The 15,535-nt window shown below is 45.2% G+C and overlaps 1 protein-coding gene across 3 annotated transcripts in view; it reads left to right on the top strand.

Moving 5' to 3' along the window:
• The window catches only part of RFX4 (regulatory factor X4), a 159,446-nt gene that overhangs the window by 113,604 nt on the left and 30,307 nt on the right, over window positions 1–15,535 (top strand). For all 3 annotated transcript variants that reach the window (XM_057740546.1, XM_057740545.1, XM_057740544.1), the window contains 5 exons: window positions 2,779–2,879; window positions 4,882–4,940; window positions 8,854–8,998; window positions 13,275–13,369; window positions 13,823–13,940. In XM_057740546.1, coding sequence (XP_057596529.1) covers window positions 2,779–2,879; window positions 4,882–4,940; window positions 8,854–8,998; window positions 13,275–13,369; window positions 13,823–13,940 — 518 coding nt within the window. The remainder of the gene's footprint in view (window positions 1–2,778; window positions 2,880–4,881; window positions 4,941–8,853; window positions 8,999–13,274; window positions 13,370–13,822; window positions 13,941–15,535) is intronic.

Here is a 15,535-nt window from a genome sequence, read left to right as displayed (position 1 = left end):
TGGACATTTGTCTATTTCTTTTTTTTTTTTAGTTCTATCAGCTTTTGCTTTATGTATTTTGAAGCTCTATTGTTAAGTACATACGTATTAGGATTGTTGTGACTTCTTGATGAATTGCCTGCTTTTCACAATGTAATTGTCTTTATCACTGGTACTATTTCTTGTTCAGAAGTTTACTTTGATAGTATGATAGCTACTCCAGCTTTTTTTTTAATTAGTGTTTGCATGGTATATCTTTTTTTCCACTCTGTTACTCTGTCTTCATATTTAAGTAGATTTCATATACTCAACATATAATGACATCTTACTTTTTTAGCCAATGTGACAGTTTCTAATTTTCAGTTGCTATGTCTAGACCTTTATATTTAATGTAATTAATTTATATGGTTGGATTAAAATCTTCCCTCTTGCTAGTTATTTTCTATTAGTTCCTTCAGCTTTTGTTTCTTTTTTTCCTCTTTTTTTTTTGTGCCCAGTTTATAGGAAGCACATAAGATAAATGAACAGTTAAATGTCATTACAAGGGAGAAACCAACCAAATCAGAATGTGAGGCATTCCAGGGAATAAATAACATGATGTTGCCAATAAACCAATGGCATGAAATAGAATTTTTCAAAAAGGCTTAAGAAATAGAACAGGGCAATTATATCTTTTGTGCAATGTGTGGAACTTGTTTGGATCCTGATTCAGACAAACTAGAAGATGTCTGAGAATAGAGAAATTTGAGTACAGACTCAGCGTTAGATAATACTAAGGAACTATTATTCATTCTGTTGGGTATAACAATGGCAAGGTGGTTTTAAGTGTTTGTGTGTGCATGTATGTACATATAGAAATACATATTTAAAACTTGTCAGTTAGAAATGCATACTCTGTTTTGAGGGGTGAAATGATGTAACATCTTGAATTTGCTTAACACACTCTAGAAAAGAAAGAGTAGCATGTGATAAATTAAACTGACAAAATGTTGCTAACTGTTGATGCTGGGTCACAGATCTTTGGAGGTTTGAAGTTTTTCATAACAAAATGTTGAAAACAAAACAATAGAAAGTAGAGTGCACACTGAAACAGAGAACACAAGAAAAGAACCAGGTCTGACGGGGAAATGATGAATTCTGTTTGGACATGTTTAGTTCAGTGGACCTTTGGGGGCTTTAAAATGGAGGTGTCCTGCATGCAGGAAGGAATACAGTGTGATAAGAGAGGGCCCAGGACTAGACTTGGAAGAACTGGAAGATGTAATGGCAGGTAGAGGGGGATGAGCTTTGTGACTGGGGAGAAGTAGCCAGAAGATGGAGGGGTCACAAATGCCAAGAGGAAGTAAAGGTTTCCAAAAGGAGGAAGGGCTGTCGGAGCCAAATGCTGCCAGATGTGAAGCAACATGGATGGAGGTTGCTGCCTGGGTGGGAGCTGTGTAGGCGGAGGGACGGGAGTGAGGTGAGGAGGGAATGGGAGGTGAAGAAGAGGAGACAGTCTAGACAACTGTGAAGAAGTATGTCTGTGAAGTGGAAGAAAGAGGTGGTAGCTTGAGGAGACAGAGTGAGGAAAGAAGAGGGTTTTTTTGTTTTTCAGGTAAGACATTCTTGAACACATGAAAATGACGAGGAATGATCAAGAGAGGGGGAAAGGTGAATATGCAGTAGAAGGAGCAGTCAGTAATGTAAGGTTCCTGAGAAGGCAGGCGGGGAAGTCAGGAAGGCTGACTTCTTTTGGGGTGTTTTCCCTGAGAAGTAGGAGGTGATGCCACCTGCTGGTGGAGAGGGGGGAGTTGGGGATTGGACGTGTGAGGAGCACAGAGAAGGTTGGCATAAGTCATGGAAGAGGGAAGAGTGAGTGAGCAGAGAAACACAGTTAGGACTGCCCCGCTGAGGGGAGAATCATGAGAAGACTGAACAAGGGCAGGGTAGGTGGTGTTGACAGAAGGCTAGGATGGTGTGGATGGTGAGGGTGGGGAGAGGTCCTTGTGGCCGGCATGACTAAGGAGGACCTCATGGAGGGGACACCAGACCTTGGGTGATGATGATTTTGATGGTGAGAGCCTGAAAATGGTGCTCAGTGTCTCCTCAACTCCAAATTCCCATCTCATATTGCAACCGACTGCCCCCTCAACCCTTCACCCCTCCAGCCCCCCCCTCCCCCCCACCTCCTGCCCCTAAACAGTCCTTGACTTTCCAAATCTGACATGGTTTCAAGGTCTGTGTCAGGGTCGTCTGTCAGTTTAAAAATGTACTGTTGCTTTGCAGTTCCTGCCAAGAGGCAAGCATTTTAGTAATAAACCTGCATCCCGGCTGGGTGGGCAGGCAGGGCGGTACGCTGCAGACAGGGTTCCTGCCTGGCTGCGTGGCTCGGACAAGACTGGACAGCATGAGGAGGAGAGGCCAGTTGCAAACGGTGCTCTCAGGCCCACTGCCCGCTGCCCTCACCCCTCCCACAAAACCTCTTCGAAAACATGAAGGGGGGTGTCTTACTCGCAGAGAGTGTCCTGGATGTGGCCAAGCCTTGCAGTGGGCTTTTCCCCACACCTGTGTGTGCCACGTCTCCCTCGTCCACTCGTGTGGACGCCAGAGCACATTCTGTCCACGCCCTTCTCAGACCCGCCAGCTCTCCACAGGGCTTGGGCTGCCGGCCCTGTCCCTGAAGTTGCTGCTTTCAGTGGCACCTAATGGTTGCAGTCAGAACACCATCAGAGGACATAAAACTCTGTAGGGGCCTGTGGGGAGGACTGGGGCCTATGGGGAACACATGAGGTGCTTACTATGTGTCATTTCTCTTTCTAGCTTAACTCAGGTGATCCGAAAGTTTGCCAAACAGCTGGATGAGTGGTTAAAAGTGGCTCTTCACGACCTCCCAGAAAATTTGCGAAACATCAAGTTTGAATGTAAGTACTAAGTTTGAGAGTAAAGGGGAAGGGAGGGTAACATTTTAGTGCCAGATATTTTACGTTGGTTGTTAATAAAATAGTAACAGCCAAGAATTTACCGATGCCTATACAGCACCAACTGTTATGCTTAGCACTTTCCCTGCATTAACGTAGTTAATCCTCACAAAATGTCTATTACATGTGGCACACCTCTCCTTTACAGAAAATGAGGCAGGCTTAGAGAGGGAGTAAGCATCAGGGGTGGGATTGGCCCCCAGGTCTGTCTGTCTGACACCAAAGTTTCTGCTGTCACTACACACTCCCATTTAATCCTCACCCACCTCTACAATGTAGGAAACAGTATCCCTCTTCTACACATGACGCCCCGAGAGGCAAAGAAACTTCCCTAAAGCCACACAGCCACACAGCTGGTAACTAGGGGCCAGGAGTCAAACTTATGCCTGTCTGACCCTAAAACTGAAATTTCCCTGAAGCGCCTGTCAACAAAATGGGGGTAACAGAAGACAGAAAATAGCTTCAGGGCTTCCCATATTTAATTCTCTGCCTAATGAGGAAGCAAAATTAGTATTTCTCATGGGGGATTAGGACTGTGAATCTTCTCTCTGCTGAGCATCACCACTCATTCCGCAGCATCCATTTTACCTGAGAAAACGAGTCCTATTTCTCTGTCTCGATGTGTCTGTACTTGTGGGAAGTCTCACGTGCTATTGAGCCAAGGTGAAATGATTTTAAGCAAAACAACGTTTTAAGATATATGTTTCTTAAAGCCCCATTTGAATACAGCTTGCCATTCTTGCCCGAAATAAGTGCCAGCAAGGAAAATGAAGGAGATCAAATTACCCTCTCTCCACAGGCAAAGGGGGCCCTTTCAGACATGCTTTGAGGCCGCCTGCCGTGCCCATCACCTATTGATAAAGCCCGCTTTATTTCACGGCTCTCAGTTCTTTTCTTTTCCCAAGCACTAAATTCCACATCACAAAGTTAAAGAAAAAGTAATTAAGGAGAAGGATTAACGATTGATCGGCCTGGAAAATTAGAAGTTCATCTGTCCCCCTACTCTCCCCGCCCCCCGTTACTCTACCCCACGCCCTATTTTTCCAACCGAGCTGGCTCTGAGTACAAATTAGAATAATCCCAGGGAAATTTCTGATTGTTTCTTGACCAGTTCAGAAATTAATGAGAAGAATGCCCCGTGCCCATTTTAATTACGCTGGCAAAACAAACCTGTTGAAAGTCCAAAGCCACGAGGTTTGTTGGACCTGCCACCTGTGGGTGCCTGGAGGCACCTGCTCTCCTCAGGGAGCCTTGGGGTGCACTTCAAGAACGTGCAAGGAGTGGAGACACACACCTCTCCAGCAGACTCTGTAAGGATGAAGACCTTGGGCTGGCACATGGCTTGTCTGCTTCAAACTCTACAGATATAAGATCACCCCACTTCAAAGCATCAGCCTATTATGTCAGCATAAGACCCAAGATCATCAAAACACACAAATAGGCTGTGGAGACCGTTGGATGAAAACAGCAGATTATGAATGCAAAGCCACATTCAAGGTGCCGCCCAGGGTTCCATCCCAGAAGCAACCCTGCTCACTCCAGGTTTCCTAGTAGGATACACTACTTTTTAAAGGGCCTTCTTCAAGCTTCCACTTGATTCCTGCAATTATTTATGGGGAGAAGTGATTGAGCTTGCAATTAGCGAAATGAAAGACAAGTAAATAATTGCTTTTACTCACGGTTGATTGACGCCACAGTTTCTCACACCTGCCAGTGTGGAGTGTGAAATATGTACCCCAAATATCGCCATCTTAGGAAATAGTTGTCCAAATGGGAGAACAAAGACATAAGTGCAGGTTTTGCCAGTGGGTGCAGAAAATAGTGTTGGACAGTGAGACAAAATTAGGCAAATAAGGAAGCTACCTTTTGAAATCTGCCTGCGGAAAATCGAAGGTAGGATCATAAAGCATGCAAATATTTCACACTCACTCTTTTCTTCTTGCAGTGTCGAGAAGATTTTCCCAAATTCTGAGACGGCAAACATCACTAAATCACCTTTGCCAGGTAGCTGTCCTGTGTTATGCGTTCTGACTACTGCTAAGTCATTGCAAATGTGGGGCAAATCCACGATAACTGTGGAGAGGATGTCAGGGTGTGGCTGTTTAACAGTACTCTTGCCATTATCTTGAATTTCTGCAGATAAGGAGTTGAAACATTAGCCAATCACTAAATAGTTTCAATTAACACACAAAATAATTTCTGACATCATTTGCCCACTAACCTTTCAGATATTCTAGGTCCACAAGTTTGTGTTTCGCTTAAGTAGGTTGAGGTTTCTCGGCCACTCCTGCCTTTCGTGGCTGGGTAATTCTTTGTTGAGGGGAGTTGTTTTGTGTATTGTAGGTGCTTCGTAGCATCCCTGGCCTCCACCCCCTAGATGCCAGTAAGACCACTCACCCCCAAGTACCATTTTGGTTGCGACAGTCAAGAATGTCTCCAGCCTTTGCCCCATGTAACCTAGGGGGTGCAACACCACCCCAGTTTTGTTTTTTTCCCCTGGATTTCTGTTCTTTTTAGCACAAAAGTGACATGTGCTTACTATTAAAAAAAATTAAAACTAACGAAAGTATATACATACAGTAAAAAGTGGAAGATCTCACTATAGCTCTCTAGTTTTAACTGATGGCATAAAGCTTTGGGTTCCTGTTAATTTTGAACCTCAGGGAAGGCAGTCGTCTGTCTGTTAAGGCAGCCCTTTAACATTCATTAAAAGATTAACGACCTTAAAGCAGAGGGGACAAACTGGTGGCTGCAGGTCAGATCTGGTCCTCAGGTGTGTGGGGTTATTTTTGTTTGATTGGCATATGTTCAAAATATTTTTTTTACTTAGTCACTAACAGTTGAAACTAGAAGATGACAACTGAACACCCAAATTTTCTGTAGAAAAATGTTAAAAGCAGGCAATCCCGAGCTACTTGCCCCAGGGCAGTGACCAGCTGCAAGGGCCGGGCTTCTCTCCTGCAGGCAGGGTCCTCTCATCACCCCCACTTTCTCTTACGCTTGGCCCCCCTCGCTCACGCATGTCACCTGCCTACCTTGTTTATGTGTTCGGGTTTGTAACCTCTTCCTTATATTGTTGGTTCTGGGTTGGTGTTGTTTACTCAAGGTCAAGGTGAGAGGGGGAGGGGTCTCTAGTAAGAGTGACCTGAAGCAAGGCTCCAGGCCAGGAACCAGAAAGGATCAAACGACACCCCACCCCACCCCCACACACCCCCCTCACTGTTTCAGCCCTGCCCCTGGCATAAAGTGGCACAGAGGGTGATTTGGAGACCAGAGGGAAACGTTCCACATCCATACTGTTACAGAGGCCACACCTGGGCGCTGTTGTGGGGTGGGGCAGAGCCTCACAGATTAACGGGATTCAGGAAATAAAATGAATAGTAACAAAATAAACACAGCCAGGTTAGTTTTCAAATCCTACCTCTGTCCATCAAAAGGTTTCAGGATGGGCTCAACACAAGCCTAAACATATACTATCTACACATAAAGATAAAAAATTTCTTTAACTTTTTCTAATAAATTTCAATTGTATAAATATGTGTATCTTTTTTAAACAAAAACAATAATAATTTTATAATAACAAAAACAGCAATTAGATCAAAGCAGATATTTCCAGGCCTTAATGACGGTTAAATTCTGGGTCATGGAAACTCATATTCATCATGGGTATTGGGTCTTGGGAATTATCGTTTTTGTCTTTGTGTATATAAAATAAATGTGTAAGATACATTTTAATGTGTATATAAAGTAAATTGATTTGAAATATTCTTTGGAAAAAAAAAAAAAAGAAACACTTTCTTTTTTCTGAGGGTGCGTGCCATCTGGTTCTTTTCCCCAGCTTGGAAGAGCTGGTTTTGGGTCATATCAGGGAACTGGATATGGTTTTAGGACACAGTTAGAACTAGACACTTAGGAAGTTTAGAAAGGCCTTTGTACCGTGTAGGTAAAAGCATTCACACCCATGCCTACAACCACCTGCACACTCACATGCACACACACACGTGCACTCCACTTCCCACACAGACCGTGTGTAATCTAATCAGCACCTGCTACCTTTCCATCTTCACTGGACAGCTATCAGACACATTCCTGGTTCAGCCAGAGGACTAGGGTTAGTGCTGAGAATGAAACACCATGGAACATCTTAGCTAATATCCCAGCAGGCTTTCCTAAACACACACAAGGCGAGTCAGACTGAACAGCATCCAGCCAAAAACTCACCCCCGGATACTTAAGCCCAAGAGCCAACTATTCAGGCCTTTTTGGATACACTGAGCAAGCAACTTGGCATTCATGTCTCAGCCGTTCATCCCACGGACTCTTTTGAGTGCCTACTGTGTGCCAGACACTTATGCTTAGTGGTGCTTGCCCAAAGATAAATAATGAGAAGTGATGTGTTACGAAGGAAAGAGAATGGAAATGGAGGATAATGGGGCATTTTAGATACTGTTTAGATAATGTGGTTAGGGAAGGCCTCTCCATGGGTGTTGCATTTAAGTTGGAGCACACATGATGGCAGGGTGGCCGGGACAGGGTGAGAGAAGAACCTGCCAGCAGCAGGAGCACCCTGTGCAAAGGTCCTGAGGTCTCAGAGCCATCACAACAAAGAGAACCGACCTGCACGACCGTAGCCTCATTTATTGAGCTCTTACTCCCTGAACTGTGCACCTTGCAAACATTATCCCAAGGCATCCTCAACAGCGGCCTTCCTGAACAGACAGGTGCTATTACATCTCCATTTTATAGATCAGGAAACTGAGGTTAATCTGCTTGCCTGCCCCCAATCAATCAGCTGGTCAGCAGCAAGGTCGGGATTTGAACTAAGTATATTTGAATCCAGAATCCTAGACCTTCACATTCGGTTGTTTTCATTATCATTAGAGACCAACCCAACTCACTTTTCATATATTCATATATTCTAGGCCTCTGTGTCCTGCAAAGAGTTCTACAGTGGTTTAAGTTAAGTAAGATTTTACCTGTGTTCGGACAGTCTATGTGTAAAGGGGTTTGTCAGTATTTACATTTGATTGGAAATTCATAAGCATTAGGAGACTTGTAATGTCCATGTGTCTTTGAAATCTTGTTTTGTTTTATTAAAGACATTTTTGAAAACATGCAAGTAAAGGAAATGATTCTGGAAATGTTTTTCTTTGCTTTTATCAGTATTGTTCCAACTTGGTAGTTCCAAGCATTGTTGTTCCGAGTATTGTTCCAGCTTGCAAATTTAAGTTCTACTATGAGGGTTGCTGAGGAAGCCACAGATTAAACACACACACACACACACACACACCCACACACTCACACATACATTAACAAACCACTGAGTTGTAAAGTATAGTTTCCTTTTCTTCCATCTCAATTATTCATATTTGTTTTGGTCATTATAGTTACATAAAAACCAAAAAGCAAAAGCAGAAAGCTAGACCATAAACTGCTTCAGGATGCATTTAGATGAAAAATACACCTTGTAAAATTTCTGGGGTTGAATCTCTTATAAGCCCAAGGGTAGCAGGGCCCTTCCTAGATCTGAGCCTATTGCTTCTCAGGCTCTAGAGACACAGGTTATTAAACACAGAGCTCTTGCCCCACAAGCTCACATCAGGAGGCTGACAGATCTCTGGGCTTCATCCCATTGTTCCACGGGGTCAAGACCAAAGGGGCTGGGAACAGCAGATTTGTTCTGGCCTAGGCCACCGTGGGGTAGTTTCTTATAAAGAGAGATGTGAGGAGAGAGCCACAGAGAAAACAGTGTATGCCTCTTTTGAGTTACAGACTCATCATCTGAGTTTTCTTGAATTTCAAAGTACTTTGCAAAGTACCATAAGTACTTTCATTAAAAAGGACTAAAAGGAAATAAAGGGAGGGGGTTTTAACCTAACAACCCATGAGCTAATGTGTTGATTGGATTGGATTCTAGGCATCTCGAACAGTGATCCACAGTGCAGACATCACATTCCAAATGCTGGAAGACTGGAGGAACGTGGACCTCAACAGCATCACCAAGCAAACCCTTTACACCATGGAGGACACTCGCGATGAGCATCGGAAGCTCATCATCCAGTGTAAGATGCTCTACCAGGATGTGTGTCTTTGTTTGTTTAAAAAGAAAGAGTATCTTGGTAAATAATTAGGTGGCATTCCCACCCTGTCCTTCCCGCTGGGATCCCGTCCTCTCTTTTGTTCCTGTTAAACTGGTCAGCCCAGATGGAGGGGCTAACTGCCTTCCGAGGACCTGGGTCAACATTGCTGGAGAAAATGGGTTCTGGGGCATTGGCCAGCACACAGTGTCAGGCGAAAGGCCCCACACGTGACCCTTGATGCCAGGCGCAGTTCCCTAGGTGGCATCAACAAATGAGGACAAAAGCTTGCTGCCTCTCCCCGTGTGTGTCAGCCTGGAGGCAGCTGGATATGCTGCCTACTTTTCGATGGAGGGTCACGGGAGTCAGCCCTCCTATTGGCAGGTGCACCTTTCAATCATAGTAGATGTTTGCGAAGGGGATGGAAGGTGATTCACTTCTGTGAACACGTGTTCATGCCCCTGTGGACAAAGATGGTGAGAATACTGCTCCAAGGATTATCCTGATGTGGTCGGGTTGCTCTTCTTAGCAGCAGAGGACGTGGGTGGGCCAGAGAACACCACCGTTCTTAGCACATCTGTGCTGTTTCTCAACGGCCCATCACGGCCTCTGCCCAGGGAGTCCCCTGGACCAGGGTCTGTTGGCTCCTTCCTTATTTTGCTCAGCCTTCCGTTTTCATGCCTCAGGGGAAAGAAGCGTGAGGATGGTGGGCGAGTCCTCACTCCCCCCACCAGCTCTTGGAAAGCTTGGTGCTGAGGCTATTGCGGAGGTGGGGGATATGACGGCTGCTGTACTTCTGAATGGCGTGAGGCCCAGGACCTTCATAGTGACATCATTCAGGAAGCTGCAGAGTGGCTGTCCCCCCGTGAAGAGGGACCTACTCTTCTGAGAGCCCCCAGCCCCTTAGGTTTTCACTATACCCCCTCAACACTGTTGCCCTGAAGGAAAACTTTCTTCATCCAGCCTAAGCATGTCATGTTTATAAACAGAGTTCCCTCAGATGTTCCTATTAGAGACTTCTTTTCAGAAGCAGATGGAGCAGCTGAAGCATTGGACCACGTGGACCTTCCCTGAGGCTTCTTTCCTGGTGACCCCAGAGCTCCTCTCAGGCTCTTATTTCTTCCTCTGCAATAGCTCCAGCCAGCTTCCCCCTCTTAAGAATTTTAGAGATTGTCACTAAAATAATAATTCAGCTGATAGACTGCCTAGTTTATGCCAGGTCCTGTGTCATGATCTCACTTAATCTCCACATCAACCCCATGGAGAAGATTAATTTATCATCCCCATATTACAGGTGAGAAAACTGAGCCCCAGAGATCTGGTGAACCTTTCCCAAGGTAGCAGGTCTAGTCTGGAACCCAGGTCTAGTTTCAGTGTCACCACCATGAACTAGTGCATACCAGAGGAGACAAAAATAACGAGATGTGGGCAAGCTTTAGAAGTTCCAGGATCTTTCCAAGTTCTTACAGTCATGCTCCCTGTTCTGTTTTTCCTTCTGGAAGGCAATGGAAAGCATGGCTATGAGCACCCTGACAGTGCTAGCTATACTCCTGATGGCCATGTCCCCAGGGCCTCACACAGGGCCAGGTGTGCAGGAGGGGCCAGCAATGTTTGTGGAGGACCAGACAGATGGGTGGAAGCCCAGAATGATCCAACTCCCTGGTTCTACTAACCATTCCTAGCAGCATTAGACTCAGCTCTCTTCTCCCCTCGGCACCTTTCATGGGGGAAGAAAATGTGACCCAGACTCATAAGGAAAAATACAGTCACCATTGCTTGTTTTAGGGGCCAGGCTCTGAGACTTTGCTAGAGCAGCACCAAGGTCCCTACTGCCTCTCCAGGAAAGAACCTTTTGGGGCTTTCTCTTCTAGCTTTCTTAGGCTGGGAGCAGAATGTTGTCCTTTAAATCTGCGATTGTATTCTTCTAGAGGGAGTCATGATGAGGTTCAGTTCAACCCACCTGGTACTTAATGAATGCCTGTCCTGAGTCTAGCACTGTGTTAGACGCTGAGCAAAGAGCAGTGAATAAGATGGAAACTGCCTTTCCCACATGAGGCTTAGAGCTAATGGCAAATGAGAAGTTGAACAAGTAATTTCCAAATGGCTGCATTTTTCCAAAGACGACATACTATGTGATGCAGTGCTGGGATGAGGGGGATTGAGGAGGCTTGAAGGCAGTTGGCCTGGCACATGGGTGTCATCCCTGCTCCTTCCAGACACCCGGGAAGTAAGTCCCTGAACACAGTGAGCTGGACCAAAGGTCAGTTTGAATAGGACTAGGGGCAACTGTGTGCTGCACTCTCCTTTCCTTACAACCAGTTGACAAGTCTGCAGATTCTTGCTTTAGAGGGTTACCATCGCACCCATGATGTAGATGCCGGCTGGGGACGCCTGGCTTACCTTAAATTTAAAAGTGGACACTGGGACTTGAGCATGCTGATTAGAATACGTCTTCAGTGGTGCTGTGGTAAGAGCATGGAGTTGGGATGCCCGACAGACCTCGATTCAAATCCTGGCTCTGGTGCACTATGACCTTGGCTTCCAAATCTGTAAAATGAGGATAATGCGAAGGGATTAAAAGGGACAGTGTGTGCCACATGCTGGTACACAGCGTAGAGCTAGTGTAGTGAAGGGGTTGGGAGGCAAACACTTGAGTCAGGCTGTGTTTGAAACTTGCCTCTGCCATTAACCAGCTGTGAAAGTCACTCATCTCTGAGTGCCTCTGCTTCCTGTTTGTCAAAAGGTGGGTAGGGTTGGGGGGAGGATAATAGTACCTGCCTCCGTGGGCCAGCCATCCTTTCAACAAACATTTGAGCAACTACTATGTACCAGGCACTGTTCTAGGTCCTGGCCTCACAACATTCACATTTTAGGGGTTGTCTAAGGTTAGAATGTGTCCATAGAAAACATTTTAGGAGAGTGTCTGGCACGTGGCAGGCCCTCAGTAAATGCTGGCAGTTAGCACTTTCATTGCCACCACAATCGGTATCATCAGTGATTGAAGCACAGTAGCTCAGACACACAGACAGTGCTGTGAAGAGTGAAGGAACACCAAAGAGAAAGTCAGAGACTGCGTTCCAGTCCCTGCTTTGCCACCAGCTCACCTTCCGGCTCTGAGGGGTCATCTGATCTCTAAGACGTAGCTTCCTCATCTATAAAATGAGACAGACCAACTAAATGGGTTTTTAAAGTCCTTTCTCATTCTAAAGTATGCGACTTTGGGTCCTGGAAGCTGACCTCATGCAGCAGTTATCAATTAAATAGAATAGAACAAATTGGCCAGTCCTAGAAAATAGGACAACAAAAACTGCTCAGACAAGTGAAAACTGTACCGTGTGGATCTTACATTGTGGTTTGGTTTATTGAGCTTCACATACAAAAACACACACAAAAATGTAATAAAAAGAGATGTTTCGGATTGGAGAGCACCACAGCAATGTTTCTGCTTCTACAGTGTTTCACTGATTACACAGTCCTTCTAGATCCAATTATTTGACTTGTACCTGAAGACAGGTTGTAAAGTGATATGCCGATCCTCCTTTTACCAGTGTGGAAACTTGAGGGCGCAGAGGTTGTTTCCTTTACACAAATGTTTATTAAACATCTACTACATGTCAAGCACTGAGAGGCTGGTTAGGCTACTTGCCCAATATAGTTGTGGTTCAGAAACATTTGAATGGTCAAATTTGCCCTACCATGGGGCAGAGAGCAGGAGAGCAGCAGTGCCTCTGCCCGTTTGTGCAAGCAAGCACATACTGGATAAGAGCTATATCACAGGTGGCGCGCCAGCTAATAAAGATATCGAACAAAGAAGTAGCAGGGGAACACACCCGTGCACACCCCTAACTAAAACAGAGTGTTCTCAGTGATATAGTGAAGGTAGAATGCAAACAGTAAAGTGCTGTGAAAGTGCAGAGGAGGAGTGATCCGTTCTGCTGGCAAGGGGCACGGGAGGGTAAATAGCATTTCGTAGGAGGAGCATTTCAGCAGTTTCATGACAGACTAAACAGTCCAAGCCGAGGCAACTGCCTGAGAAAAGCAGGAATGGCAAGTAACCTGGAGTGGCCAGGGTTTAAGGTATTCACAGGCATGGAAGATGAGGCTGGAAAGGTAAGTTGGGGTGTATTCTCTAAATCATTGAATGCCCTGTTAAGACTTTGGAGGTTTTTAATTTTACTCAGTTGTATTCCTTTGTTCTTTTAAGATATGTCTCTGTTTAAACACAGCTGCATGGTGTGGGGGGCTCTCCTTTGTTTGACAGTGTATCAGGAGTTTGACCACCTCCTGGAGGAGCAGTCTCCCATCGAGTCCTACATTGAGTGGCTGGACGCTATGGTGGACCGGTGTGTTGTGAAGGTTGGTAAGCTGGAGTGGAAGGTGCAGGCCCAGGTACGGCAGCCCATCGCTCACCTTAATGACACTTGGGTAACACGGAGCCCCGCAGTGATCTAGCTGAGTGTTTCCTCAGCAGCCTCACAGCCCTAGGGATCCGAGCAGAGGCCTGGGCCCCCTCAAGAGGTGGCTGGGGCGGTGGGGGCGGGGGGGGGGGGCGTCACAGGAGGCAGGACTCTGAGTCTCCCTCCCCTGGTTCAACCAGGTCAGCATCTCTCTTATCTGTTGTACATGTTGAGTCTTGACATAAGATTTCATTTCTTAAAGTGTATTTTTGCCGCTAAAAATAAAAAGTCAAAAACCACTGCTCTATAACATTGAACTTAGAGACCCATAAGCCTTCGTGTCATTTTGATAAGAGACGGCAATAAATGAAGGTCCAACCAACCACTCATAAATCCATTCACTCTCTTGTAGGTGGCTGCCAAGAGACAAGGGTCCCTGAAGAAGGTGGCCCAGCAGTTCCTCTTGATGTGGTCCTGTTTCGGCACAAGGGTCATCAGGGACATGACCTTGCACAGTGCCCCCAGCTTCGGTAAGGCCACCCCAGCCCTCCCCACGTCCAGCACTTCTTTTCTGGGCTCCATGTATCAAGTCCATCCCTCTGGAGTCAGGCACAGTCTCGCTGTCTCTGAGACCACAAGGTCATCACCTGGAAACATTCTCCGTTCTGCGGGGACACGGTATTGTCAGGACTTTCAGGGAGAAAGATGGCATTGCACATGCTAAAGGAGAAGCATATATATCTGAAAATGAGAGGTTTGCTCACAGATAGTATTATTTGAGTTTAAAGAGGAGTAAATAGCAATGGCTGTGCTCCCCTTTTTCTGGAAGTCCCCGGTCACGGCTGCTTCCACAGGTCTATTTTGCCAAATTTCGTAGTGTGGATTGCCAAGACTGGGCACATGAAGAAGTGTCTGAGTTCAAACATTTGTAAATGGCTTGATTGACAGGCCAGCAGTGGGTAGACTAAAGTTCTCTGTAATTACGTGCCCCAGTCTTATCCCTAGTAAAGGACTTTTGCATTCATTTCCCCCCCTTTTTTTTTTTACTGACCCCTTGGGTTTTCATCACCTCCAGCAGACATCCCAACCCCAAGTCCTTGTCTCCTATTTTCCAGTGTAATGGGTCTTGAAATCTCTGACCAGAGGTGCTTATAATAATAGTCACTGCAGGCAAGAACCTAGTCACCAACTTGGGGTGAATGCTATTTTTCATTGGAGAGAATGGCATACACATTGAGTCCAGGTCATCATTAGCAAAGTGAGGTGGGACTTTAAGGCATTATCCAGACATTTGAAATCTCAAAACACTTTGGCTTCAATTTTCTAGGCATTTCGGCAAAGGGCTGTTGGTAAATTTTCTGGGTAATTGCTTCAGTTCTCTGTTTTACTTTTCAAGTAGAGATGTGGTTTTGCTTCTCATTATCTCCAATTAAGCCAATCAGCTCTGGGTTTTGCTCTCGGTTTAATTTGACACTTTTCCATCTAGCTTTTTATGGTCTTGTCACTATTTTCCAGTTGTGCTATACAACGCAGTGAATATGTGGTGAAACAAAGAAGGCAGTATTTTTTCTAAACAGCTCTGTCCATGAAAGACTGTGTTTACCCAATTGGAGAAGCGTTTTGTTGTGGATTTCTTTAATCTCAGCGTTGGGAAGTTCTCTGAACCTGCCCGCACCATGGCTACAGATGGAAATTCTCTTTGAGCTGTGTATGGAAATGCTCTGGTGACTGCTACCTGGGCAGTGCCATCAGGCGTGGCTTTTTGATGACTTCCAGTTCAGCATAGTTAGTGTTAGCACATGTTACCTCTGGCTCTGGGAAAATCATTTGCGCATAACTGCTTTCAGTTAAGCTGATGGGTGAAAAATATTCGAGATTTTTTTCATTGCCTCAGAATCAAAGCGTGAACGACACCACACAAATCAATACATATACATCCACAGAGCAAGCATCCTTTCCTTGCTTTATATCTTATTCTTCAATTTGCTGATTCTGAAACTACGTATATGATCAAATACCCTTCATTAGACAGGGAAAGTGTTTACTTTGTAATAGTCTTAGAAATCCGTTTGTGTTTACTGAGTTAACAGTCAATGTTATGGACAGTAGAACAATTAGATTTCAG

This window comes from Hippopotamus amphibius, chromosome 7 (genome assembly GCF_030028045.1).
Source record: "Hippopotamus amphibius kiboko isolate mHipAmp2 chromosome 7, mHipAmp2.hap2, whole genome shotgun sequence".
In the NCBI taxonomy this organism is placed as follows: domain Eukaryota; kingdom Metazoa; phylum Chordata; class Mammalia; order Artiodactyla; family Hippopotamidae; genus Hippopotamus; species Hippopotamus amphibius.
Note: the sequence above shows the minus strand (reverse complement) of the source record. Positions and strands in the feature narration are given on the sequence as shown.